The following is a 23427-nucleotide window of genomic DNA, read 5'->3' on the forward strand; positions in this document are numbered from 1 at the left end:
TTAGGGTGACTTGTTCTGCAGCAATAAATAACTAAGACAGTTCTCACTAAAGGAAACTGCTCGCAAATTCCTAGTACTCATCATGCCTCTTCTCCTCTCTAGGCTTTTGTCTGTGCTACCCCCTCCCCCATCCCTCTTCATTTAGTTAACTCCTCTTCTTTAACAAATAGCCCAGGCATCTCCTCCACCAGGCAGACTTCCCTAATTGAGCACTGACTAAATGAGCCCTCCTCCTTATTCCCTAGGAACCCCCTGCTGACTTCTATTAGCATAGTTACAGTATTTTAATTATTTGTTTACTTAACTCTGCAGCCAGGATTGTGCTCTAGTGCCATGATGTCTGTATCCCCTGCTTTTAGTGGGATACTTGGCACAGAGTCCATGGACATCAAGCTAAATTCTGGTTCTGCTACCAACTATCTGTGTAACCTAGGATGAGTGACTTAGACTCTCTAGAACCCAGACCTCCTCCTTCCCAGAGTGGGAAGAGAGGTGAGCCGAATCAGGGAGGGGAATTCATATTTGTACTCTTACTGCATTCCAGACACCAAGCTAGATCTTTGATGTTATCTCTACAATCCTGTGTGGCCTCTTAGCCTTAGGATGATCTTCCACATCTAAATCAAGGTAGAAACTTTGGCGATTATGCTCCTCAATCAGCTGCTTTCATTTGATCAATTAAATATATGCAGAAGAGAGTCTCTTGATAGAGAAGTTAAAAGCAACTCCAACCCAAGAGGATGAAAAAAGTCACAGCTAATCCAATATTTTTAAGTGACATATTTCAGCCTTCTGTGAATGTTTCATCCCTGAAATAGGAGCCTCTTTTCATGTAAATGACTGAGGGTTTGGACAGAGGACAGAAGCATCATATGTTCTACACATCTTGCAGTGGGAACTGTCAAATGTCACAGTCAACAGTGCCACAGTATCAGCACTGACATGCATCCACAAACCCACTGCAGGCCTAGGCCCAGAACAAAATACACAGCCTAGGAAAATGTGCATCTCATATTTCCTACGTGAACTGAAAAAACCAACTGTGGCTTGAGGCTAACAGCATGACGGTTCTTTGAGCTTTTCCTCAAATACTCCAGTTTAGAAACAGGTTACAGAGTGTGAATATGGAGAGCGGGAAGCCCTCTTCTAGCCCGAGGGATTTCATTTCCCTCCAGGGACATCTCCAGGTCTGACACTTGGTAAGATCCTACCAGAGCAGACAGTTTCTACCAGGGTGGCAGAGCTAGAGATTTCCCTAGGGGGAAACTGATGGAAAAAAAAAGAAAGCCTGAAAAATGCAACTTCCAGGGGAAAGAGTGAGGCTGACAGCATGAATGGTCTGTGATTCCAAGTTCCAGATTTTCCCTCCTGGGGAAACCTGAGCTTGGACCTGTTACCCTTTTGAACACTGCTAAGTCTGGAGATGATTCTCAAAGCAGCTTCTCCTCAGGGACTTTATCTTGTTGAGATACTCTGCCACTCTTTCAGTGCCCCAAGTGAGAAAAACAGGATCCTTCTCAATACCTCCTTCTTCCCCATCCACCACATCCAACCCCTACCAATCCTAAGTATCCCTCGAATCCAGCGACTCCTTTCTACCCCAGCAGCACCGCTGTGTACATGGCCCCAGCAGCCCTCGTCTAGATGAACTCCCACAATCACCCCATTTCACCTCCTTGAGCAGAACAGAAAATGCTGCATATTCATGAATCCATTTCACATCTTCCATGGGCACACGGAATGATCATGTCTCCCAACTGCCCTTGCAGGTTCAGTTCTGAGTCATGGAGTGTGGGTGAAAGTAAAGTAATGTCACTTCCGGGCCTCATTCTATGGTCTATTCTGTCCACTTCCTAGAGTAATGAAAATAAAAACAAAAATAAACAAACGGGACCTACTTAAACTTAAAAGCTTTTGTACAGCAAAGGAAAGCATAAACAAAATGAAAAGATAACCCTCAGAATGGGAGAAAATATTTGTAAAAGAAGCAATCAACGAGGGATTAATCTCCAAAATATAAAAACAGCTCATGCAGAGCAATGTCAAAAAAACCCAAACAACCCAATCAAAAAATGAGTGGAAAAAAAAAAAAATGAGTGGAAGACCTAAATAGACATTCCTCCAAACATTCCTCCTGACATTCAAATAGTCAAGAGGCACATAAAAAGATGTTCAACATCATTAATTATTAGAGAAATGCAAATCAAAACTGAAATGATGTATCACCTCACAATGGTCAGAATGGCCAACATGAAAAGATCTACAAGTTATAAATTCTGGAGAGGGTGTGGAGAAAACGGAAACCTCCTACGCTGTTGGTGGGAATGTAAATTGGTGTAGCCACTATGGAGAACAGTATGGAGGTTTGTTAAAAGACTAAAAATAGAGGTGTCATATGATCCAGCAATACCACTCCTGGGCATAGGTCCAGAGAAAAACATGGTCCAAAAGGATATATGCACCCCAGTGTTTATTGCAGCATTGTTTACAATAGCCAAGATATGGAAGCAACCTAAACGTCCATCAATAGTTGAATGGATAAAGAAGATGTGGTATATTATGGGCCTATATAAATATATATATATATAGAGAGAGAGAGGAATGGGCTTTGTGGTTCAGCTGGTAAAGAATCTGCCTGCAATGCGGGAGACCTGGGTTCAATCCCTGGGTTAGGAAGATCCCCTGGAGAAGGGAAAGGCTAACCACTCCAGTATTCTGGCCTGGAGGTCCATGGGGTCACAAAGAGTTGGACATGACTGAGTGACTTTCACTTTCATATATAGGAATATTACTCAGCCATAAAAAATAATGAAATAATGCCTTTGCTGCAGCATGGATGGACCTAGAGATTATCATAGTAAGTGAAGTAAGCCAGACAAAGACAAATGTCATATAATATCACTTCTATGCAGAACCTAAAAAAATAATACAAATGAACTTATTTACAAAATAAAAACAGACTACAGACTTCAAAAACAAATTTATGGTTACCACGGTTCCCCCGTGGGATGAGGGAGAGGGATACATTAGAAGTTTGGGATTAACATATACACATTACTGCATATAAAACAGAAAATCAACAAGGACCTACTGTATAGTACAGGGAACTCCATTCAACATTCTTTAATAACCTATATATATAGGTCAAATTGAATCACTTTGCTGTATACCTAAAACTAACACAATACTATAAATCAACTATATGCCAATGTAAGTAAAAGTTAAATTAAAAAAATAAGTAAAGTCTATTCTGCAGTGACATGGAGGTCATGGATTGAAGATGGTGCCACCACCAAATGCAAGGAATTCCCTTGTAACATCAGTGAGATATAATCCTCCCATTGTGCTTAAGTCACCAAGAGTTGACTGCTTTCACTCTTGCCCTCTCCCATACCTTCTAATCCATTCTCCTCACAGATGCCATTGTAATTTAACTACAATACCTATCTGATCATGTCACCAGCCACCACACCCCAAACACCAACAGATGTTTAAAATTCTTCATTGCTTACCCTTGACCTTAGGAAAGCTCAAATTCTTAAGATGGCACATGAAGTCTAGCTCTGATGAATTTTCCCCCATCTGTTTCTCTTACTCATTTGTTTAGGCAATGAATATGTGCTTAGCACCAAGTATGCATCAGTGGCTCTACTAGGTCTGGGGGAGAGGGAACACAGGGAGATCATTTGGGGAGCTGTTACACTCATCCAGACAAAAGATAGTGAGGACCTGAACCTCAACCTGTCTCCAGCTCTGGGTGCTACACCAGGGCGTCAGAGTTGCAGATTTCCCTGGAGCAAAACTAATGAGCAAAAGCCTGAAAATGTAAGTTCTAGGCTAGCTCTAATGGGAGAATTTGGAGACAAGACATTTACCTACACTGAAAGCATGAATAAGAGGAAGGGTGGATCCGAGATGCTTGAGGAGGATACAATTGCCAGGATTCAAGAACTGATTGGCTACTGAGGGTTAGGGAAAGAAGCCTAAGCTTCTTCTAAGCCAGGATAACTGCTTAGATTTCATTGGTGACATTAGATTAGTGGTTGTATTCAATAACTAAATTCCCATTATGATTATTAATTGAAATTTGTCTTTAAGCAAACAGTTATTTGTAAATACAAGCCAGGATGGAGTTCCAGATTGCAGGCTGGGATGAAGAACAGATTTGGGAAAAGATGAGCTTAGTTTTGGACACATGGAGTTCCAAGTGCCTGTGGGCACTCATCACCTGATGGGCCCAACTCTGTCTCCACTGTAGAGTCGGGTCTCCTGAACCAGCTGTCCATAAGGACCACCCAGTTCCCCACGGTGTCAAGTGCAAAATCATCTTTCCACTGCTGTGTCTCATATTTAGAATGTACACTTTTTTACTATATTCACAGAGTTGTGCAACTATCACTGCTATCTAATTTTAGAACATTTTTGTTTTCCCCCAAAGAATCCTCAGTCATTCCTCATTTCCCGCCAGCAACCCCTAGCCCCTGGCAACCACTAATCAACTTTCTGTCTTTATGGATTTTCCTTTTACTGGGCATTTCATATAAATGGAATTATACAATATGTGGCCCTCTGTGATTGGTTGCTTCCCCTTCACACAATGTTTCCAAGGTCCATCTATGTGGCATCTGTAGTCAGGACTTCATTCCTTTTTATGGCTCAACAATATTGCATTAAATGGATAGACCACATATTGCTTATCCAGTCATTACTTGATGGACATCTGGATTGCTTTCATTTTTTTAACTATTTTGAGGTTACTTTTTTTCTGGTTTTTTTGTTTGTTTTTGTTTTTGCTTGTTTGGTTGGTTGCTTTTGTTTATTGGCTACACCGTGTGGCATGTGGGATCTTAGTTCAGGGATCAGGGATCCAGGGTTGGAACCAATGCCCACTGCAAGGAAAGCACAGATTCTTAAGCACTGGCCCTCTGGGAAAGTCCCTCAGTTTTTACCCGTTATGAATAATGTTGCTATGAATATTCATGTACAACTATTTGTTTGAATAAGTGTTACTCACTCAGTAGTGTCAGGCTCTTTGTGACCCCATGGACTGTAGCCCACCAAGCTCTTCTGTCCATGGAATTCTCCAGACAAGAATACTACAGTGGATAGCCATTCCCTTCCCCAGGGGATCTTGCTGACACAGGGACTGAACTTAGGTCTCCTACATAGCAGGCGGATTTATTTATTTTACCATCTGAGCCACCAGGGAAGCCCATTTGTTTGAATATCTGTTTTCAATTCATTGGGTGTATACCTAGGAATGGAATTGCTGGGTCAAAGTCTATATTCATATTCTATGTATAACTCTGCTTCAGAGGCCAAATTGTTTTCCACACCATTTTACATTCTTACCAGCAATGTACAAGGATTCCAGTTTCTCCATGTCTTCATCAATACTAGTTATTTTCCTTTTTATATTATTATTAAATGTATGCTAGAAGGAGTGAAGTGATACCTTATTATGATTTTGATGTGCATTTTCCTGATGACTAATGATGCTGAGCATCTTTTCATGGGCATATTGTCATTTGTACATTTTATTTAGAGAAATGTCTATTTAGATCTTTTGCCCATATTTTATTTGGTTGTCCTTTTATTACTGACTTATAATGGTCCTTTATATATTTTGGATTAGTTGTTTAGTCACTAAGTTATGTTTGACTCTTTTTTGCAATCCCATAGACTATAGTCTGCCAGGCTCTTCTGTCCATGGGATTTTCTAGGCAAAAACACTGGAGTGGCTTGCCATTTCCTGCTCCAGGGGATCTTCCCAACCAAGGGATCGAACCCATGTCTCCTGCATTTCAGGCAGATTCTTTACCACTGGGCCACCTGGAAAGCCCATATATTTTGGATATTAGATTCTTACCAGATATATGATTTGTAAATATTTTCTCCTATTCCATAGCTTGTCTTTTCACTTTCCTGATTATATTGTTTGAAGCATTAAAGTTTTTTTCTGTAATTTTGATGTTCAATTTATCCATTTTCTTTAGTTGCTTTGTGCTTTCATTGTCCTAAGAAACTATTGCCAAAGATTTACACGTATGTCTCCTAGTAAGAGTTTTATGGTTTTGCTCTTACATTTGATCCATTTTGAATTTTTTTGTATGTGGCGTTGCTATGGGTCAAAATTTATTTCTTTGCATGTGAATACCCAGTAGTCTCAACACCATTTACTTAAAAGACTATCATCTTCCCCATAAAATAGTATTGATATCCTTGTTGAAAGTCTATTGGCTATACATATATGGTTATATTTTTGGACTCTCAGTTTTCACCCATTGGTATATATGTCTGTCCTTATGCAATTACCACACTGTCTTGATTACTGCAGCTTTGTGGTAAGTTTTGAAATTGGGAAATCCTAGTCCTCCAACTTTGTTCTTTTTCAAGATTGGTCTGGCTATCCTGGATCCCTTGCATTTCCATATGAAATTCAGGATCACTTAGTCCATTTCTACAAAGAAGTCAGCTGGGATTCTGATAGGGAGTTCATTGAATATATAGATCAGTTTCAGGAGCACTGCCATCTTTTCTGCCTACCCATAAACATGGCAGGTCTTTCCATTTCTTTAAGTAACATCTTTCAATGTTTTGTAGTTCTCTTCATAGACATTTTACACTTATTTTGTTGTTACTAGGTGTTTTTTTTTAGCTTTTTATCCCATATTATAGTTGATTAACAATGTTTTGTTACTTTCAGGTGTAAAGCAAAGTAATTCAGTGATACATATAAATGTATCTATTCTTTTTCAAATTCTTTTCCCATTTAGGTTGTTACATAGTATTGAGACAAGTTCCCTTGCTACATAGAAGATCCTTGTCAGCTATCCATTTTAAGTTAACATTGTGTACATGTCAAACCCATGCTGCCTATCTACCCCTCCCCCAATCTATCAATAAGTATTTCTTTTTGATGCTATTATAAATGGAATTGTTTAGTTTCATTTTTCAAATTGTTCATTGCTAATATATAGAAAAGTAATTTTTATACATTCATCTTGTGTCCTGCAATTTTGCTGAACTCATCTGTTCTGACAGTTTTATTTGGAAACTCCTTAGGATTGTCTATGTACAAGATGACCTCACCTGCAAGTGCACATAGCTTTATTCCTTCATTTCCAGTCTGGATGCTTTTTCTTTTTCTTGCTTAATTGCCCTGGCTAGAACTTCTAGCACAATGATGAATAGAAGTGGCAGAAGTAGATGTCCTTCTATTGTTCCTAAACCTAGGGGGAAAGCAGGAAAGCTTTCAGTCTTTAATTGAGTATATTAGTTATGGGTTTTCCTAATTGTTCTCTACATGTTGAGGAAGTTCCATTCTATTTCCAGTTTTCTGAGTGGTTTTTTTTTTTTTTTAATCTCAGAGGGGTGTTGTATTTTATTTGTGTGTCCCCTACTCCCCAGGAGTGCTGTATTTTATCAAACACTTTTAATATATCTACTGAGATGATGCTTTCATTATTTTGTCAATATGCTGTCCCAGATTCTTTTTTAACATCTTAGGAGGATGGAGCTTCCCAGTGGTGAAGAATCATCTGCCAATGCAGGAGACACAGGTTTGATCCCTGGGTTGGGAAGATCCCCTGGAGGAGATGTCAACCCACTCCAGTATTCTTGCCTGAAAAATCTCATGGACAGAGAAGCCTGTCAGGCTGTAGTCCATGGGGTCTCAAAAGAGTCGGACATGACTGAGCAACCAGGCACGCACTTAGGAGAATGCTCAAGATACAAAACAAGGTGGAATTTGGTCTGTTTGAAGCAGGAAAGGAAGCCTGGGGCTACAGAGTTGACGGAGCGATCACTCCCTCCCAAATAGCTTTGGACTCCACATGAAACTAAGCCAGAGGCCAAGTACAGCAAGTGGCCCCAGCCGCTCTCATCCAAGACTCCTTGTTGGGGTTGGCTCTGCCAGCCAACTGAGCCCTAACCCTTGGCCTTAGGGAGTGCTGGCTGGCCAGGCTGGCTGATTACAAGTACCCAGCCACTTTATCAACAGCAGCTCCTGCAAACTGCATATTCACCCTGACACAGGGCTCCAGAGCTAACTCCCTGCTACCCCTCTGGCTGAAGGGTTGATCTAGGTAGGGGATTTGGAGTCCTTAATGCTTGCTCTTTTTGATAGTATCTTTCTATTAAATGTTAGTTGAGATCTATCGTTACGGTGAAGTGTCCTTTTAAAGTCTTGATTATAATCAGCCCAAAATACAGAGGTTCAGTATCTCAGACAGATTGCAGACAGCCCACTGATTACTTTTTGGGAAGACTGATTAAGAAACTTTATTACAGGAAATGAATGCATCTAAAGTCCCCAAATCCATTTGTGACAAGAGACACACAGAAGACATAAACAACAGTTGCTACATCACAGCCTTGTTCTTTCCAAATTATAAAGCATCATTCAAGAACGGGGTGAGGATGTTAGAAGACAGAGGTGGTTAGAGAAAGCAGCTACTGGCCTTTTGATTAAAAAAATAACAAACAGGTTGGTGTTGCAGGAACACATACTGCGGGCCCAGAAATCAAGCTAAGCTGAAGCCTAAGGTGGTGACACCATACCACTTGTAGCATCTCAGAGAAGCTACAAGGCATCATTCTATTAAGAGGAGCAATGGTAATAATGGGTGAGAATCCTACAGTAGGCAGTCCTCTCACTGAAAGCAGCGTATGGGCCAAGCTGCCTGAGTCTCTTTAGAACTAAATATCTCCTTAATCAAAGACCACTTAACAAGTCCCCCACTTAGGTTTAACTACTACAGGAGCACAAAAAAAGTCATCCCTTTTAGACTTTGCCCTTCCATAGTTGGCTTCTCTAGCTTCCACCAGACAGAGGAGGACTTCGAAGCATGAAATCGCTCCTTTGTGACTACAGGTTGAGCTTCCCTCCCACACTTGACTAGGTTGGTCACAGCTCCCGTGTCTTAGCCTGGTAGGTTGCGTGTCAGGCAGCAGAGGCTTCGGTTGAAAATGCCAAAGGCTGGAGGGAAGTGACTGGGCACAGCTAAAGCAGGCAGGGGCCACCTGGGAACAGATTCCTCCAGGTAAACCTCAGGACCAAGGTTTTTTAAATTAGTGGTCATTTTCTAGAACTAGAAAAACACATTTAGGACAAACAGTTGTGATGTGAGAAAGAATGGCTATGAATACAGATTAGAGACCCAGCCAGTGACCATGACCACGACCCTGACAGAGTGGGGAAGATACTACCTGCAGACAGCCAAGCTTCTCAATAGTGAATTTTAAGAAAAGCACTTTCTTCTTAGTGTCATTAAAACACCCTTGAGTGCTTCACAGCCTCCAACACGTACATTTGCGGATTAATGCCGGACAGGTATCAACACTCACCCCCAACACAGTCCCCTTCATTACTGCCAACAATTCAATGCACATACACAGCAGCACTCAAAATATTTAAGGTCACCATCTTCCACGATGGCCATCACCCCTCAGCCCAACCTGGACAAAATGCTACACCTTCCAAAAGGAAATAAACACTGAAACATATAACAAGCCTCTTCAAGCGTAAGAACATTTTAACAACAATCTATATTCCAAATAAACAACCTCAAACCATGGGTAGACCAGTCTTTTTTTTCTGATGACATCTACTTAGAAGCAGTTGATGCCATCAGCTTGCCCTGCAGGTGCCCCTTGATGGCGCCCAGCCATCTTCCTTGAGGTGTTTGGTTTCTTGAATTTGGAGGGAAGAGGACACTGCACCCTCCTCCATGCAGCCCTCACTGGGGTCTAAGAGAGGATGCCAAGCTCAAGAACGCCTTGATCATTGAGCAAAATAATGTTCTACTGTGAGTACTGGGGCATGGGGGGGGGGGGGCATGGGTGAAAGAAAAAAAAAAAAGCCTGAAAGAATGTTTTTTTGCTGTTTAGCAATGAATTTGACCACCTCCCCAGTGTGTGTGTGGGGGAGGGTGGGGGGTAGAGTGGGAGATTTAAAAAAAAGAAACCTAAACCAAAAACAAACCCCAGTAGTAGTCAGCCTCAATCTTAACCACCCACCTTCCTAAACCTCTGAGGACTGCTAAATCTTGTCTGTGACCTTAGCACCTACATTCAGCAGCTTAGACTTCACCTTAATGCCTTTCAGACACAAACAAAATCATGCAGTAGCTTCAAGTAGCCTTCTTTATCTCTGTCCTCAGTAGGTTGGCCACAGTAAGCTAAAGAGAAGTTATTTACCAGATTCACCAGGAGGCTAGTTACCAGATGCCATGGAGTGGGTTGTCCTCCTGCTAAGACTGCTGTGAGTCAGACATTTAGACTGTCATCATAGAGCACAATTTTAAAAATGTAATACTGTTTATTTAACTTCAAAAACATTTCAACATTCTAAACATACAAAAAAAATAACAGAACATTGCAGATTGTGTTTAGTACAGAAGGTTCTTGAACTTTCACTGGTGCAGTGGCTCTTGGCTTTGCTGACAATGAACAGTTCTACAGTTTGTTTAAAAAAAAAAAAAACAACAGTTTAAAACTACCGCACTTCAACTAAAAAGGATCCAAAACACTTCTCATGCCTGCTGACCCCCCTCCCCTTTCCACAGCTAAGAATGGCAGCGGGATGCTATGTCGCTATATACAAAAACAAGACAACCTGAAGCTAAATGGATGCCCACTGCAGTGTCCACAGGTCCAGCCCCGCAGTGCACGCCCTGAGCTACGGCCCCTCTGGAAGGCATTGCCCCCACAGCCTCCACACCAAGCAAGGAGCATCAAGAGTGTGTCTCGGTTGCTTTGTTCTTTTTACAAACTATAGATATGTACAGTTGAGAACTCGGGATTTCTAGCCAATGACCATAGAATTAACACACCACCTTACAAATTAAAAAAAAAAATGCCAGAAACATCTTTAAATGCCTTGTCACACCAACAGCAAAGTGCACAGAGTGAGGAGAACACGAGAGCCTTTTCATTTTAAAAATGTTTGGAAATATGTACAACTTTGATACAGTTTCCAGGTGCTCCGGACACCCATGGCCACTTAATGTAAACCACTTACAACTGCTAGAGCACTTTGAGAGACTAAGATATGATCATGAGCCAATCGGGTAATTAAACCTAATGAGGGCAACAGACACGTCTTGGGTGAGAGGTGTGTCAATCAAGGCGCTCCCTACTCTAAGGTATTCACAAGGAGACAGATCAACAGTTTGTTTTTTTTTATTCATCCTCTTCCTCCTCCTCCTCCTCCTCCTCCTCCTCCTCCTCCTCTTCATCTTCCTCTTCCACCTTTTTCCGGGCAACTTTAGCAGGACCCTTGGCGCCATCAAACTTCCCTTTAGACTTATAGTCTGCGACATCCTGGAAGGGACAGACACACATTGCAAATGAGTCAAGGGTAGAAGCAAGCCATCCCCACCCCAGAAGGAGAATGCACGGGAGGAAGACAGGGCTGCTCTTTGAAGTATTTCTTTCCAGATTCAAACTGGGTTCACAGCCATTCCAATTGCAGAGTGCATGGGTGTTCACGTGCTCTCGAAGTCCAGTGAATAAGCACTATCTGACCCTCTGCTGGGGGCACCCCCATATGATCACATTCTGAAGCCTGCCTGAAAAGCTGTCTCAGACACAACCATCTGTCAGAAGCCGGACCACCAGTATACCAGGCGGATCTGGCATGGAGACGAGTCCTGCAGCCTTCCACCCCCAGCCCAGCCATGGCAGCTGACCGTCCACCTTTCCAGGCTCCCGGAGGCCCCAGCCTGTGCAGGGTACACTCTGGTCCCTCACCTTCTCATACTTCTCCTTCAGCTTTGCTGCCTTGTTGATGTATGGCTGCTTCTCACTGTCACTTAAGTTATTCCACATCTCGCCCAGTTTCTTTGCCACATCTCCAATAGAGATGCCAGGGTTTGTAGACTTGATCTTGGGACGGAATTCAGAGCAAAATAGGAAAAATCCAGACCTTGTGGGGAGAGAATTGTATACATCAGAGGAGAACCCACCAAAATGGGAACTGAAGTCAAGATCCCATGTTGCTGAATGCACAAATTCCTACCACTATGACTCTTCCCTCAAGTGAAGAAATGCGTGATGCCATGCACAATATTACAAAGTTGCAGGCACTAGAATACTTAAGAGACTTCAGAAATAGGTGCTTTGTCAGTTATTGGGAAAAGGATAGAGAAAACGCCAATGGACACTGACACCCAGAACTGGGCTGTCTGACCCCTTCCCAGTGGAAATGCCAACAGCCAACCACCATGCATGCGTACAGCTCACAAAGACAGCCACAACCAGGAATTTCCCTGGCCCTGCACTGTACAGCTCAAAGTATACATTGTTTTGCTGTGGTATCGCAACATCTTTTTAGGTAAAGTTGTCTTTTTTAAAAATGCAGAAGGAAAGCTCTTAACTGCTATCCTGAATCCTATAGCCACTTACGGTGGTCTCTTGGGGGCATTAGGGTCCTTCTTCTTCTTGCCTCCCTTAGCTGGTCCATAATCCTTCATTTCCCGATCATAGCGCACTTTATCCGCCTTTGCCATCTCATCGAATTTCGACTTCTCTTTCCCGGACATGGTCTGCAAACACAGGACCTGTTAAATTCCTCAATGCAGTGAGCACATACCTGTTCAGCTGTCCTGTAATTACGGTGGCAGCTGCAAGAATCACTTGCAAAAGGGGATGACAGCCTTAAACCCTTGTACAATCTTCAAAAACAAAACAAAATTCTAAGAAGAGACAAGATGAGTCTAAGTAAAGAGGAAGAAAACAGCCACCCGGAGCTACATTGAAGGTCAGTAACCAGAAAGTGTGAAATCCAACTAAGAGTGGCTGGAAAGATACAAAAGAAAAAATACCTTCCACCTCTCAGAGCATTTCTTGGAAAATTCAGCAAAATTGACAGGGACCTCTGGGTTTTTCTTCTTATGTTCCTCTCTGCACGTCTGCACAAAGAAGGCATAAGCAGACATCTTGCCCTTTGGTTTTTTGGGATCACCTTTAGCCATCTTGACTGGTGAAGGGAAGAGAGACAAAGAGAAACAAACACAATGAACATATGCAAGATATACCAAAGGTGGCCGTTTTGGAAGAACCCTCACCCCAATCCTGCAGCCACTCTAGCAGCTGAAGGCAGAGTAGGGAGGAAATCAGTTTCACTGTCGCTTGTCATTTAACTTTTGACCAGCATGAAGTGCGCTGGTTTGTGAGTTACTTCTCCAGGAGTGATCAAGTTCTCCAAATGGAACCAACCCAAGTTGTGTGGTTCTGAGCTATATTGCGACTCAGAACTACTACGTTTTGCAAACTACAATTCAAAAGTGGGAAGGGCACACGGAGGACACGTTGGTAAAGGGTGCAGGCGGGTGGCAGAAGCTTGCAACCAACCACTTCAGGCTAGCGGGTCATCTGTTTTACTATGTTAGAGACAACAATACTGTTGCCACTGAGGATTACAAGACCAAACCAGGAGAACTGTAAATAGGGAACACTTGAAATTTCACTATTTTTGATGCGTGCTGGCTTATAAAAATGGCTTTTACAAGAAGAGTAATCTAGCAAGTGAGCAGATCTCCCTTGTACTATTTAGTTCCAATCTGTATCTTCATCATTACCTAAAGGGGGAGGGGAGACCGAAAGGGCTAGTCTTGCCCATCGGTAAACAGGCAAGCATGTCCAGCCAGGAACACTTTCTGCAAAGTTTCCAAATCAAAATGCAGCTGTGGCGTGTCATCGTCCCTGTCCCACCCCCCCTGCTTCCCGCCATCTTTTCCTTTTCCCACACCCAAGGTCATCACGCTAAATTCAAGCGCTCCCCTTCCCTGGGAGCGACCGAGGGGCTGAATCTGGGCCCCGCGGTGGCGGCGCGGGTGCGGCGGCGCGGGTCGCTGGGGAGCCCGGGGCCGGCCACGGACGGCCGGGCTCGGCCCCGCGCTGGGTCACTCGGACACGCAGAATTCACCTTCCATTTTGTCAAAAGCTTCCTGATGAAAGAAAGTGCCCCTGAAATCCGCCACTGCCACCCCCGGGGGACGCACGGAGCGGGGGGCGGCGGCGGCGGCAGCGCGCCGGGGGCGCGGAGCCGAGCGGGCAGCGGCGGTGATCGCGGCGCCCGCCGCGCCTCCAAGCTCCGCTCGCTAAAATGGCTGATCCGCGCGCGGCCGGCGCGGGCGGCGGCGGCGGCGGCGGCGAACAAAGCGGTCCGGGCCCCGCCACCGCCGCCGCCCGCTCGCCAGCCCCCACCCCGCCCCGCCCCGCCCGGGGCTGCGGGGGCCGCGGGCCGGACCCCCCGCCCCCGGCGGCGGCGGGGAGCGCACTCCTCAGGATAACAAAGGCGCCCGTGCGGCCATGACGCTCGGCCGTGCAGGGGCCCGCGGCAGCGCCCCCGGCCCTCCACGCCGCCCGCCCCAGGCCGCGGGCGCTGGGGCCGAGGCCGGAGCCCGCCCGGGTGTCCCCGCCGCCCGTCCGCCCGCCGCTCGCCTGAGCCCAGCGCCGCGCCGCGCCGCGCCAGCCATGTTCACGGCGGCGGCGGCGGCGGTGCCCTGCGGGCAGGAGATGAGCAGGGGGAGGCCGGCCCGCGCCCCCCCTCCCCGGGCCGCCGGGCGCTCCCGCGACGGCCATGTTAATGCAGAAGCAGCAGTGCAGCCCCCCGGGGCCGCGCGGCGCCCAGCCGAGATGGTGAGCGAAGTTTGCCTGTGCCGTAGTCCCCGGCGGGCAGCGGTCGCCCGGCCTCCCCGGAGTCCGTCCCAGGCGGAGAAGCACCGGCCCCCTGCCCCGGTCCGCCGCCCGGCGCCGGGACGCGCGCCGCCCGAACCCGCAGTCGCCCCTTGGCTCGCGCCGCCGCAGCTGCCCGAACATCTGGCTTCAGAGGGGGCCAAGGTCCCTGGGCCGCTGCCCCGGGGGGCGTCGGCCGGGACGGGTTCCGCGGAGGGAACGCAGCCCCAACAGTGGGGAGCTCAGGTTGATGCATGGAAAAGTTGAAACACCTGAATCGCTTTTTCCTTCCCGCACCTATAGCAAAGAGGGGAGGCGAAGGGGGCGGGAAGGGCGCGCGGAGGAGAGGCAGGGGGCGGCGGCGGAGCGCGCTCGCGGCGGCGCGGGCCGGAGGAAAGTTGTGCGGGCGCTGCTTCTGCGGCGGCGGCGGTGGCGGCGGCGGCGGGCGGTGCGAAACGTACCTGTATTGTTCGCTAGTCTGGGCAGCGCAGGGCACGACGCGCGGCTCAGCGCTCCACAGCCTCGCGCTAGCTGCCTCCACGAGAGCCGCCTGATTGGCCAGCGGGCTCCGCCGTTTAAAACAACCTCCTCGCCCGGCCATTGGCTGCGGGCCTCATGAATATAAACAGGCGCGGGAGCCCATTGGGCGCGGCCGCTGGGCTCATTCATTCAAACAGAACAACCCGCCGGCGCTAGCTGCCGCGGCAAAACCGAGGAATAATAATAATCTCGCTTGCCCACTCCTCGCGCCCCCCGCCCTTTTCGCACCGAGGTGGCATCTCAAAGGACTTTGGAGAGGTGGCTCCGCCATTCCCTGCGGCCTCGGCCTCCGGTGTTTGGAGGGCAAGGTCGAGCCGGGTTGCGCTGCCCTCTGCTCCTTTTGAGCTGCGGCCTCTGCGTCCCGGGTCCCCTGTTCCCTAAGCAGCCCCCACCCACCACCCCTGACCCTAGCCACCCGCCCCGGGACAACTCCGAGATCGACCGTGAGGGTCGACTGTCCTTCACCTCCACCGAGTTCCTCCGCGACTCTGCTGCAGGGGCCTTGCGGCAGGCACCTAGCTCTTATAAGCCCGGCGGAAAGCGGCTGCTCGCTCGAGTAGGAAAGCTGCTGTGAGATCTCAGGGTTTCGGGACTCGCACCCCGCCTTAAAAGAACCTGATTGTGCTCCCGAGGATCGCGCTCGTCTAGGCTCTTTCCACTAATTCCCAGAAAGTCAATCTGTGCTGCAATTGCGGAACCAGCGAGCTAGGTGGGCTAGAGGACGAAAACGGAGTTTGGCATAAGGAGAGAAATCGGGAGTAGTAGTAACTTTATGGGCAGGGAGTCAGTCCCCTATTCACCACCTCAGTTTAGGCCCGCGTTCCCTTTGCTCTTCTGACACACACCCTACTGAAGAATAAAAGTTATTGGAATGAATGAATGGGATTTGACCTGGCCTTGGCTTTGTCACTGGGTGGTATGGCTTTGAGGAAGTCAGTTCTTTGGGGGGGGATTCAGGCAATGATTTTCAAAGAGGGAGAGGGCAGTGTCACCTCTAACGGATGTTGGGAAATGTTGCTGCTGGAATTTAATAGGCGAGGATGGCCAGAGATGCCAAATGTCCTGCATTGTACAGGAGAGTCGCTTAGGAGGGAGCAATGTCCCATTCCAAATGCTAGTGTCAGCCCTGCTGAAAACTGTCTGAGGGTCCCCTTCCTCTTGAAGATACCATGAGCCTCCTGGAAAGAATGGAGGGGAAAAAAGGAAAGCTGAGAAAAGGAGCACAGTTCAAGGGTTGAAATTTGGAGAAAATAGTGGCAGAGGTATCATGAGTTATTCTACAGATATTCCCTTTCTAAAGCACTTTTGAAAGCCCAGGATACTCACCTATTAATAATTTCCATATTTATAAATGAGAGCCACCTGAAGATGAGTTTTTGAAACACTGTTTCCAGCAACTGTGGCTGAGTCTGAGCTGTACAAGGGAAATGACCTCAGAATGAACCTACCTCCCCACCCCCACCCAGCTCTTGCCAGCTCCTCAGTGTCATGACTTAGGCTGTGGCCCTATAGCTGGCATTGCTGGGCTTCGAACGTTAGGGATCCACTTGGAATCTAATGAAGGCAAAGATAGTGCCCTTTTGCAAGAGCCACAGGTATCAAAGTCAGTTTCTTAGGTCCCCAGTTTACAGACTCCTCGGAATGCAGACATCTTAAGGCTCTTTCATCTAATCCCCTGCCCTGTTAAGAGTTAGCTGAGTGCTCACCTACCTTCTCCTTGCATACCTCCACTCACAGTGAACTTACCACCTCCTTTCTGGGTGGTCTTCCATCTGGGCCTATCTCTGAGCCCTGGGGTCACCATCCTACACACAGTCTAATCCCTTATCCTTCAGAGATGGCACAGCAGGCCAAGTCTCTTCTCCAGTCTGACGGCTCCAACTTCTTCCACTACAGGTTCTCAGAGTCTGCTACTCTCAAGCCACTCCCCCGTCTTCTGTTTCTACCCTTCCCAGAAGGAAGCAGGGCCTCCAGTTATAGTGTGACCACTCTCCAGAGTGCCCTGGCCTCTCAGTGTTGTCAGGCCTTTCTAGGCCAGAGATGTGAGGTGGGACAGGGGCCTCCTTCTGGTCTGGCCACTGCCTGGTGTCCTGGTCACAATGGGAAGCTGCCCTTACCAGTTGGAAGCACCAAACTGGGAACACCTGAATGGTCAGACTCAGAGCCTGTGGGTACTTCTTAACGGACCCCTGAGTGGCTGGTGAGGGTCACACTCATAAGCACAGGGAAGTCACAAGCAGCACATGTATACAGACTCACACATACACCTGGGCACACCTAGGGCATTCACAGATGCAGCAGCTTGAAAGCCAAGCCAGAGAAGTAAGAGTATCTCCCTGCTGGAAGAGAGCTTAGAGTAAGTCGTGCCCAGACAACACTGTCAAGATCCCCTCTTCCCACCCACTGCCAGAGCCCTGCCCATTGGTCTCTGATTTCTGTGTACATACCTCGAATGACAAAATTTGTCTTCTTACTCGTCGAAGGAAGACTTTCCATGTCTGCTCCTGAGCAGCGCCTTCTCTTAACCAGTTGAGGCACTTGGCCTGAAGCTGTGACCTGTGGTCACTGTGAGCAGAACCAACAGAAAGTGACTATGACATCACCGAGCCGTGTCAGAGGTCTGCAGATGGTTGCCATGGTTCCCTGCCCTGCCCCCCACAAACACACCTATGGCCCAAGTCCCCATGTCTCCCTCAGGCCCAGTCTCCCCAATTTCTCCATTCCTTCCACACTGAGTCTCAGTCAGGAGACTCCTCACAGTTTGAGTTTCTCCTCAGCCCAGACTGTCCGTAACAGCAGCCTGAGCACAAAAACTCTCTCATAACTCAATCCCATGTACATATCTTGAATGTCTACTCATAAGTAACAGAAAGGAGATGGGATGAAGGGGTGTCTGGGGCTGGAGGGCAGGGGAGAGGCAGTAGCTTTGGGCTCTGTTTCTGACGTTGTGGTGGGCCTTCTGCCATGTCACCTCAGTTCCCCCAGTCCCAGAGTCACGTGTCAAAGGTGGTACGACCTACCTTCTCCACACCGGCCATTGTCCAGTCCGCGGGTGAGGAAGGGTAGGTGTGAGAGTGATCTGGTGGCCACGTATAAAAGGCCACCCAGGGGAGGCTAAGAATCAGCCTGGAAGGGTATCAAAAGTGACAAAGTCAGGGGTGAGCAGACATGGCCCAGACTCAGGGGTTCCAAGGCACGTTGCCTTTTCTATCTGCAGCAAAATTCGGCACTCGGTGGCTTGGCTTGGGGGTAGCTCAAGGTACTGGAGTGTGCTGAGCCCCTGCCTGGGCCTCCCTGGAGTACTTTAACAACATTAGTTCCCTAGGAGGCCAGGGCTGTCCATGCAAGGGAACCTCAAACCAGAATTCCATAAGCCACTCCACTGCCTGGAGATGTCAGGAGAACATTCAACGGAGATAGGCAATATGACAAAGTGTGGTAAAGAGGTTTCCATTCAGTTCCTGTCAGTTCAAGACCCTCTCCCCCTGCCCCCAAATTAGGAGTAATCCTCATCATTCAACACAAATGAAACCCCAGTCCCTTAGACCTCACCCTACCCTACCCCTACCCTAGGTCTCCATCTGAGCACCCAGGGCTGAAAGTAACATCCCTGAGGCCCAACCTTCACTGGCTGTAAAGATCCCCAAATGAGCAGTCTTTCACAAGGGATCTGGTGGTGGTGGTGGTGGTGGTGCTGGTGGTTTAATCACTAAGTTGTATCCAACTCTTGCAACCCCATGGACTAGAGCCTGCCAGGCTCCTTTGTCCATGGGATTCTCCAGGCAAGAATACTCAAGTGGGTTGCCATTTCCTTCTCCAGGGGATCTTCCTGACCCAGGAATTGAACCCAGATCTCTTGCATTGCAGGTAGATTCTTTACCCACTGAGCTATGAGGGATCTAGGAGCCTTTGTAAATTTCCATCTTTGCAGGTAGGGAGTCTTTAACTGCAAGCTTCTAGGCTTTCCCAGGGCCCCTGCCCACCTCTGCTCACTCCCAGGGGAGCTGGGGCCTCCCGTCTCCTCTCCCCCTCAGCTTGTGGGTGGGAATTACCTTCCAACTGTACTCATTCCAAAGAGAGGAAAAGTGCTTTCCCAGAGAGGGTTTCTGACACTCTTCTGATGGACTGGATGCAGAGGGCCCCTCAGGAGTTGGTGGCTGAGCAGGGGCTGGAAACTGGGTCTCTTGTTGACCCTTAGTGTCACGCTTGTCTTACTCTAAATAGCTCAGCTCCATGGCCATTGGCAAGGTGGCAGGGGCAGTCAGCACCCTCAAGAAGAAGACAGGTTGCAGGTTGGGAACAGAGAGGCAACTGGGGCTAGCCTATCCCACCTCTTCTGCTCCCAGGGCCGTGGGTCAGGCCACCAGAGAAGGGAGCCCAGAAGCTGGTGCTGTTTAGTGTGACACGGCCACACCAGCTTCTCAGGTGGCAGTCGTGGTTAAAGAACCCGCTTGCCAATGCAGGAGACACAGGAGATGTGGGTTCGATTCCTGGGTTGGGAAGATCCCCTGGAGAAGGAACTGGCAACCCACTCCAGTATTCTTGCCTAAGAATCCCATGGACAGAAGAGATTACAGCTCATAGGGTCGCAAAGAGTCGGAAATGACTGAAGGGACTTAGCATGCACGCACACATACACAAGGCCACACCAGCCCCACCAGGCCCACTGGCTTGCCTTTCAGTGGATGACTGAAAGAGGAAGTAGGTCAATAACCAAAAGACTTCCTCCACATTTACTGTCCACACCACTGCTTTGTGGGCACACAATCCTAACCACACGAGCCAACGCAGAGTCCAGGATGTGCCAGGTAGACCAGGGTTCCTGGGAAAGATGAAGATGAAGTGAGAGCTCCCTGCCCTACCAGCCCCCCAGGCACCCAGTCCTGGGAAGGCTCTAGGGCGGAGGGGGCATTGCGGGGCAGGGAGGGGAGGGAAGGGGACACTCAGTGGGGTCAGCTCTGCTGACCCAGCCTGTTTCAGGAAAAGCCCTGCCCTGTCAGGCCTTGAAGACATTCTCCACTACTGGGCAACCCAGTCTACACTACCTCTCCCTGGACCCCCTCCCACCTACAGCGCAGCAGCAGGTTCTCAGAATCTCCCCCACCTCTCCTAATACCACAGGCCATTAGGTACCCTCCTGAGCAATACAAAGACCTGGCTGTGACTCATTGAGCAGCTAATGGACCAGTGTCCCCCTCTTTGGGAAAAGTTACAAACTATTTCTCCTCACCTGAACCAGGGGGATTCCTGTGGTGGGGAGAGGGGGGAATGAAAGATTGCCACTCTTGAAAATGGGACCGGTGTTGCTGCATTTAAAATTCACCCGATGCCCTCTTTCTGGGCCTAAGTTTAGCATCATGAAAAGGGGAAGCAGTGACTGGTCCCCAGCATCTCTTGAGATATCACCGTTCTTAGGATGGCTGGTGGGGCTTCACAAAGAGAATGGTTCTCCTATCTTCACCTACCTGCTGCTGCTGCTGCTGCTGCTGCTGCTGCTAAGTGGCTTTAGTCGTGTCCGACTCTGTGCGACCCCATAGACGGCAGCCCACCAGGCCCCTCTGTCCCTTGGATTCTCCAGGCAAGAATACTGGAGTGGGTTGCCATTTCCTTCTTCACCTACCCCCCCCCCCAAAAAAAAACAAAACAAACCTGAAATGTGGCCTAGCAAAGGCCCTCCATGTGCCCAGTCCCTCTGGGAAGAGGGCTTTAGAAACGAGCCCAGTGGATGGTGTTAGAATCTGACTCTGACGAGGATGGCACTTATGATCACCATACATACCATCTCCCCCACTAGCTTCAATCTGTGTCTGCCCAGCAATTGGGGGCATCCTGGTAAGTCTGAACCTGCCCTTCGTCCACTAAGGACACTCAGACCTTTACCCTGTCCCTCCAGGGTACAGCCCATCTCTCCAATGGTCCTCAGGGGACTTTACAAGTCACCCCTCATCACCACGCTCACTTCAGATTCCAGCTCTCAAGTTTCTCCTCACCCTGCCCGTACTCAGCAATAGCCACCCCAGGCCCTTGGCACATGCTCCTCCCTCAGTCTGGGAAGATCTGCTCCCTAAATCAGCAAGGCTCTAGCCCTCACTTCCTTGAGGTCTTTGCTCCAGTGTCACATTCCCTGACTATCAATGGAAAACTGAAAGCCACAATTACACATCACCTGCCTTCCTTCTCCTGCTCTGTTTATGCACACACACTCAACACCAGCTCGTGAGCTCACTCACTATACTTTTACATTTATCTTTCTGATTGTCAGTCTCCCCAGGAGATTGACTGCTCTGTTCTCTGCCATCTCCCCAAAGTGTAGCTTAGAGCAGGGACTCCATTCAGATTTGTTAACAGTGAGTTCTCCATTGATCCTGATGGCTTACTACTTACATTGTTTTGTTTTTTTTTTTTCTCTCTTCAGAGGTCTTTTCTTTTTTTTTTTTTTGTCTTTTATTTATTTTTTTTCTTATTTTTTTCTTATTTTTTTATTAGTTGGAGGCTAATTACTTCACAACATTTCAGTGGGTTTTGTCATACATTGACATGAATCAGCCATGGAGTTACACGTATTCCCCATCCCGATCCCCCCTCCCACCTCCCTCTCCACCCGATTCCTCTGGGTCTTCCCAGTGCACCAGGCCCGAGCCCTTGTCTCATGCATCCCACCTGGGCTGGTGATCTGTTTCACTATAGATAATATACATGTTGTTCTTTCGAAACATCCCACCCTCACCTTCTCCCACAGAGTTCAAAAGTCTGTTCTGTATTTCTGTGTCTCTTTTTCTGTTTTGCATATAGGGTTATCGTTACCATCTTTCTAAATTCCATAGATATGTGTTAGTATGCTATAATGTTCTTTATCTTTCTGGCTTACTTCACTCTGTATAATGGGTTCCAGTTTCATCCATCTCATTAGAACTGATTCAAATGAATTCTTTTTAATGGCTGAGTAATATTCCATGGTGTATATGTACCACAGCTTCCTTATCCATTCGTCTGCTGATGGGCATCTAGGTTGCTTCCATGTCCTGGCTATTATAAACAGTGCTGTGATGAACATTGGGGTGCATGTGTCTCTTTCAGATCTGGTTTCCCCAGTGTGTATGCCCAGAAGTGGTATTGCTGGGTCATATGGCAGTTCTCTTAAGGCAGAATCCCCAGCCTCAGTCAACTTGCCATCTAGAGAGCAGACACACCAACATCAATAAACGGGTCAAGGATAAAATGTTGTTCAGTCGCTCAGTGGTGTCCAACTCTTTGCAACCCCATGAACTGCAGCATGCCAGGCTTTCCTGTCCTTCACTATCTCCCGGAGCTTGCTCATACTCACGTCTATTGAGTTGGTGATGCCATCCAACCATCTCATCCTGTCACCCCCTTCTCCTCCTGCCTTCAATCTTTCCCAGAATCAGGGTCTTTTCCAGTGAGTCAGCTCTTCGCATCAGGTGGCCACAGTACTGGAGCTTCAGCTTCAGCCATCAGTCCTTCCAAGGATAAAATAAATGCCAGCAAAATAGAAGTGAAGGCCAGGGGAGAGCTTCAGTTCTGACTGTGGTGGGTCGGGTCTGAGGACAGGTAGCCACTTTGAGCTTGGCATCCAGGGTTAGTGAGGGTTCCACGGGCCGAGAAGGAGCAAATTACCGCAGGCCAGGGGAAAGCAAAGAGTCGGACACGACTGAATGACTGAACTGAACTGAACTGGGGGAAAGCAGGACCCCTGAATGGAGGTGCGAAAGTGTGCACTGAACTCATTCAAAGGCAGATTTCAAGGCTGGAGAGGTGAGGGGAAGAGCCTCTCCAGAGACAGGGCAGTTGTCTGGGTGGACACTATCACCTGCAGCTTTTTGCAGGTAGTGACCCAAGCAGAGCTCTGTCTGAGAAAGTGCTCCTGTGTTGCTATGGGAGGACAGGCCAGAGGCAGAGCCCTGGTGCGGGCCTGGAGTCCAGACCTTGGCAGTGAGGGTGGGAAAAACACCTGGATTTCTGTGCCGCCCACCTCCCAGCCAGAGCCCGTTGATCAAGTTGTAAACCTGGCTCTCATGTCAGCCCTCCAGGGCCTCTCCTCCCCACTTCTGCTTCTGCAGATTCTTCTCCCCGCTCCCCCCTTCATTCTTAATGGCAGTTCCCTCCCAGAGTGTCCCCTCTCCCATCCCTGGAAGTGTGTGTGTTTACCTGCCATTCCCCCTTCGGCTCTTAGCAAGTGCTGTCACC

The 23427-nt window shown here is 47.9% G+C and overlaps 1 protein-coding gene across 1 annotated transcript; it reads right to left on the minus strand.

Moving 5' to 3' along the window:
* Positions 1–10301: 10301 nt before the first annotated feature.
* HMGB3 (high mobility group box 3) lies at positions 10302–15240 on the minus strand. Its single transcript, XM_043459881.1, has 5 exons — positions 15144–15240; positions 12828–12982; positions 12409–12548; positions 11755–11929; positions 10302–11325 (listed from the first exon to the last, which is right to left on the minus strand). The coding sequence occupies exons 2-5, from the start codon at positions 12975–12977 to the stop codon at positions 11185–11187; spliced, it is 606 nt and encodes a 201-aa protein (XP_043315816.1). The 5' UTR covers positions 12978–12982; positions 15144–15240; the 3' UTR covers positions 10302–11184.
* Between the last annotated feature and the right edge of the window lie 8187 nt (positions 15241–23427).

Source organism: Cervus canadensis, chromosome X (assembly GCF_019320065.1).
Source record: "Cervus canadensis isolate Bull #8, Minnesota chromosome X, ASM1932006v1, whole genome shotgun sequence".
Classification (NCBI taxonomy): Eukaryota; Metazoa; Chordata; class Mammalia; order Artiodactyla; family Cervidae; genus Cervus; species Cervus canadensis.

Excerpts from the sequence above, each read along its gene's own strand:
- HMGB3 (XM_043459881.1), bottom strand. The coding sequence starts at position 12,977 with ATGGCTAAAGGTGATCCCAAAAAACCAAAGGGCAAGATGTCTGCTTAT. Across the intron at positions 11,930-12,408 it reads AATGCCCCCAAGAGACCACC|GTCTGGATTTTTCCTATTTT; the intron begins GTAAGTGGCTAT and ends TCTCCCCACAAG. Across the intron at positions 11,326-11,754 it reads TGAAGGAGAAGTATGAGAAG|GATGTCGCAGACTATAAGTC; the intron begins GTGAGGGACCAG and ends TGTCCCTTCCAG.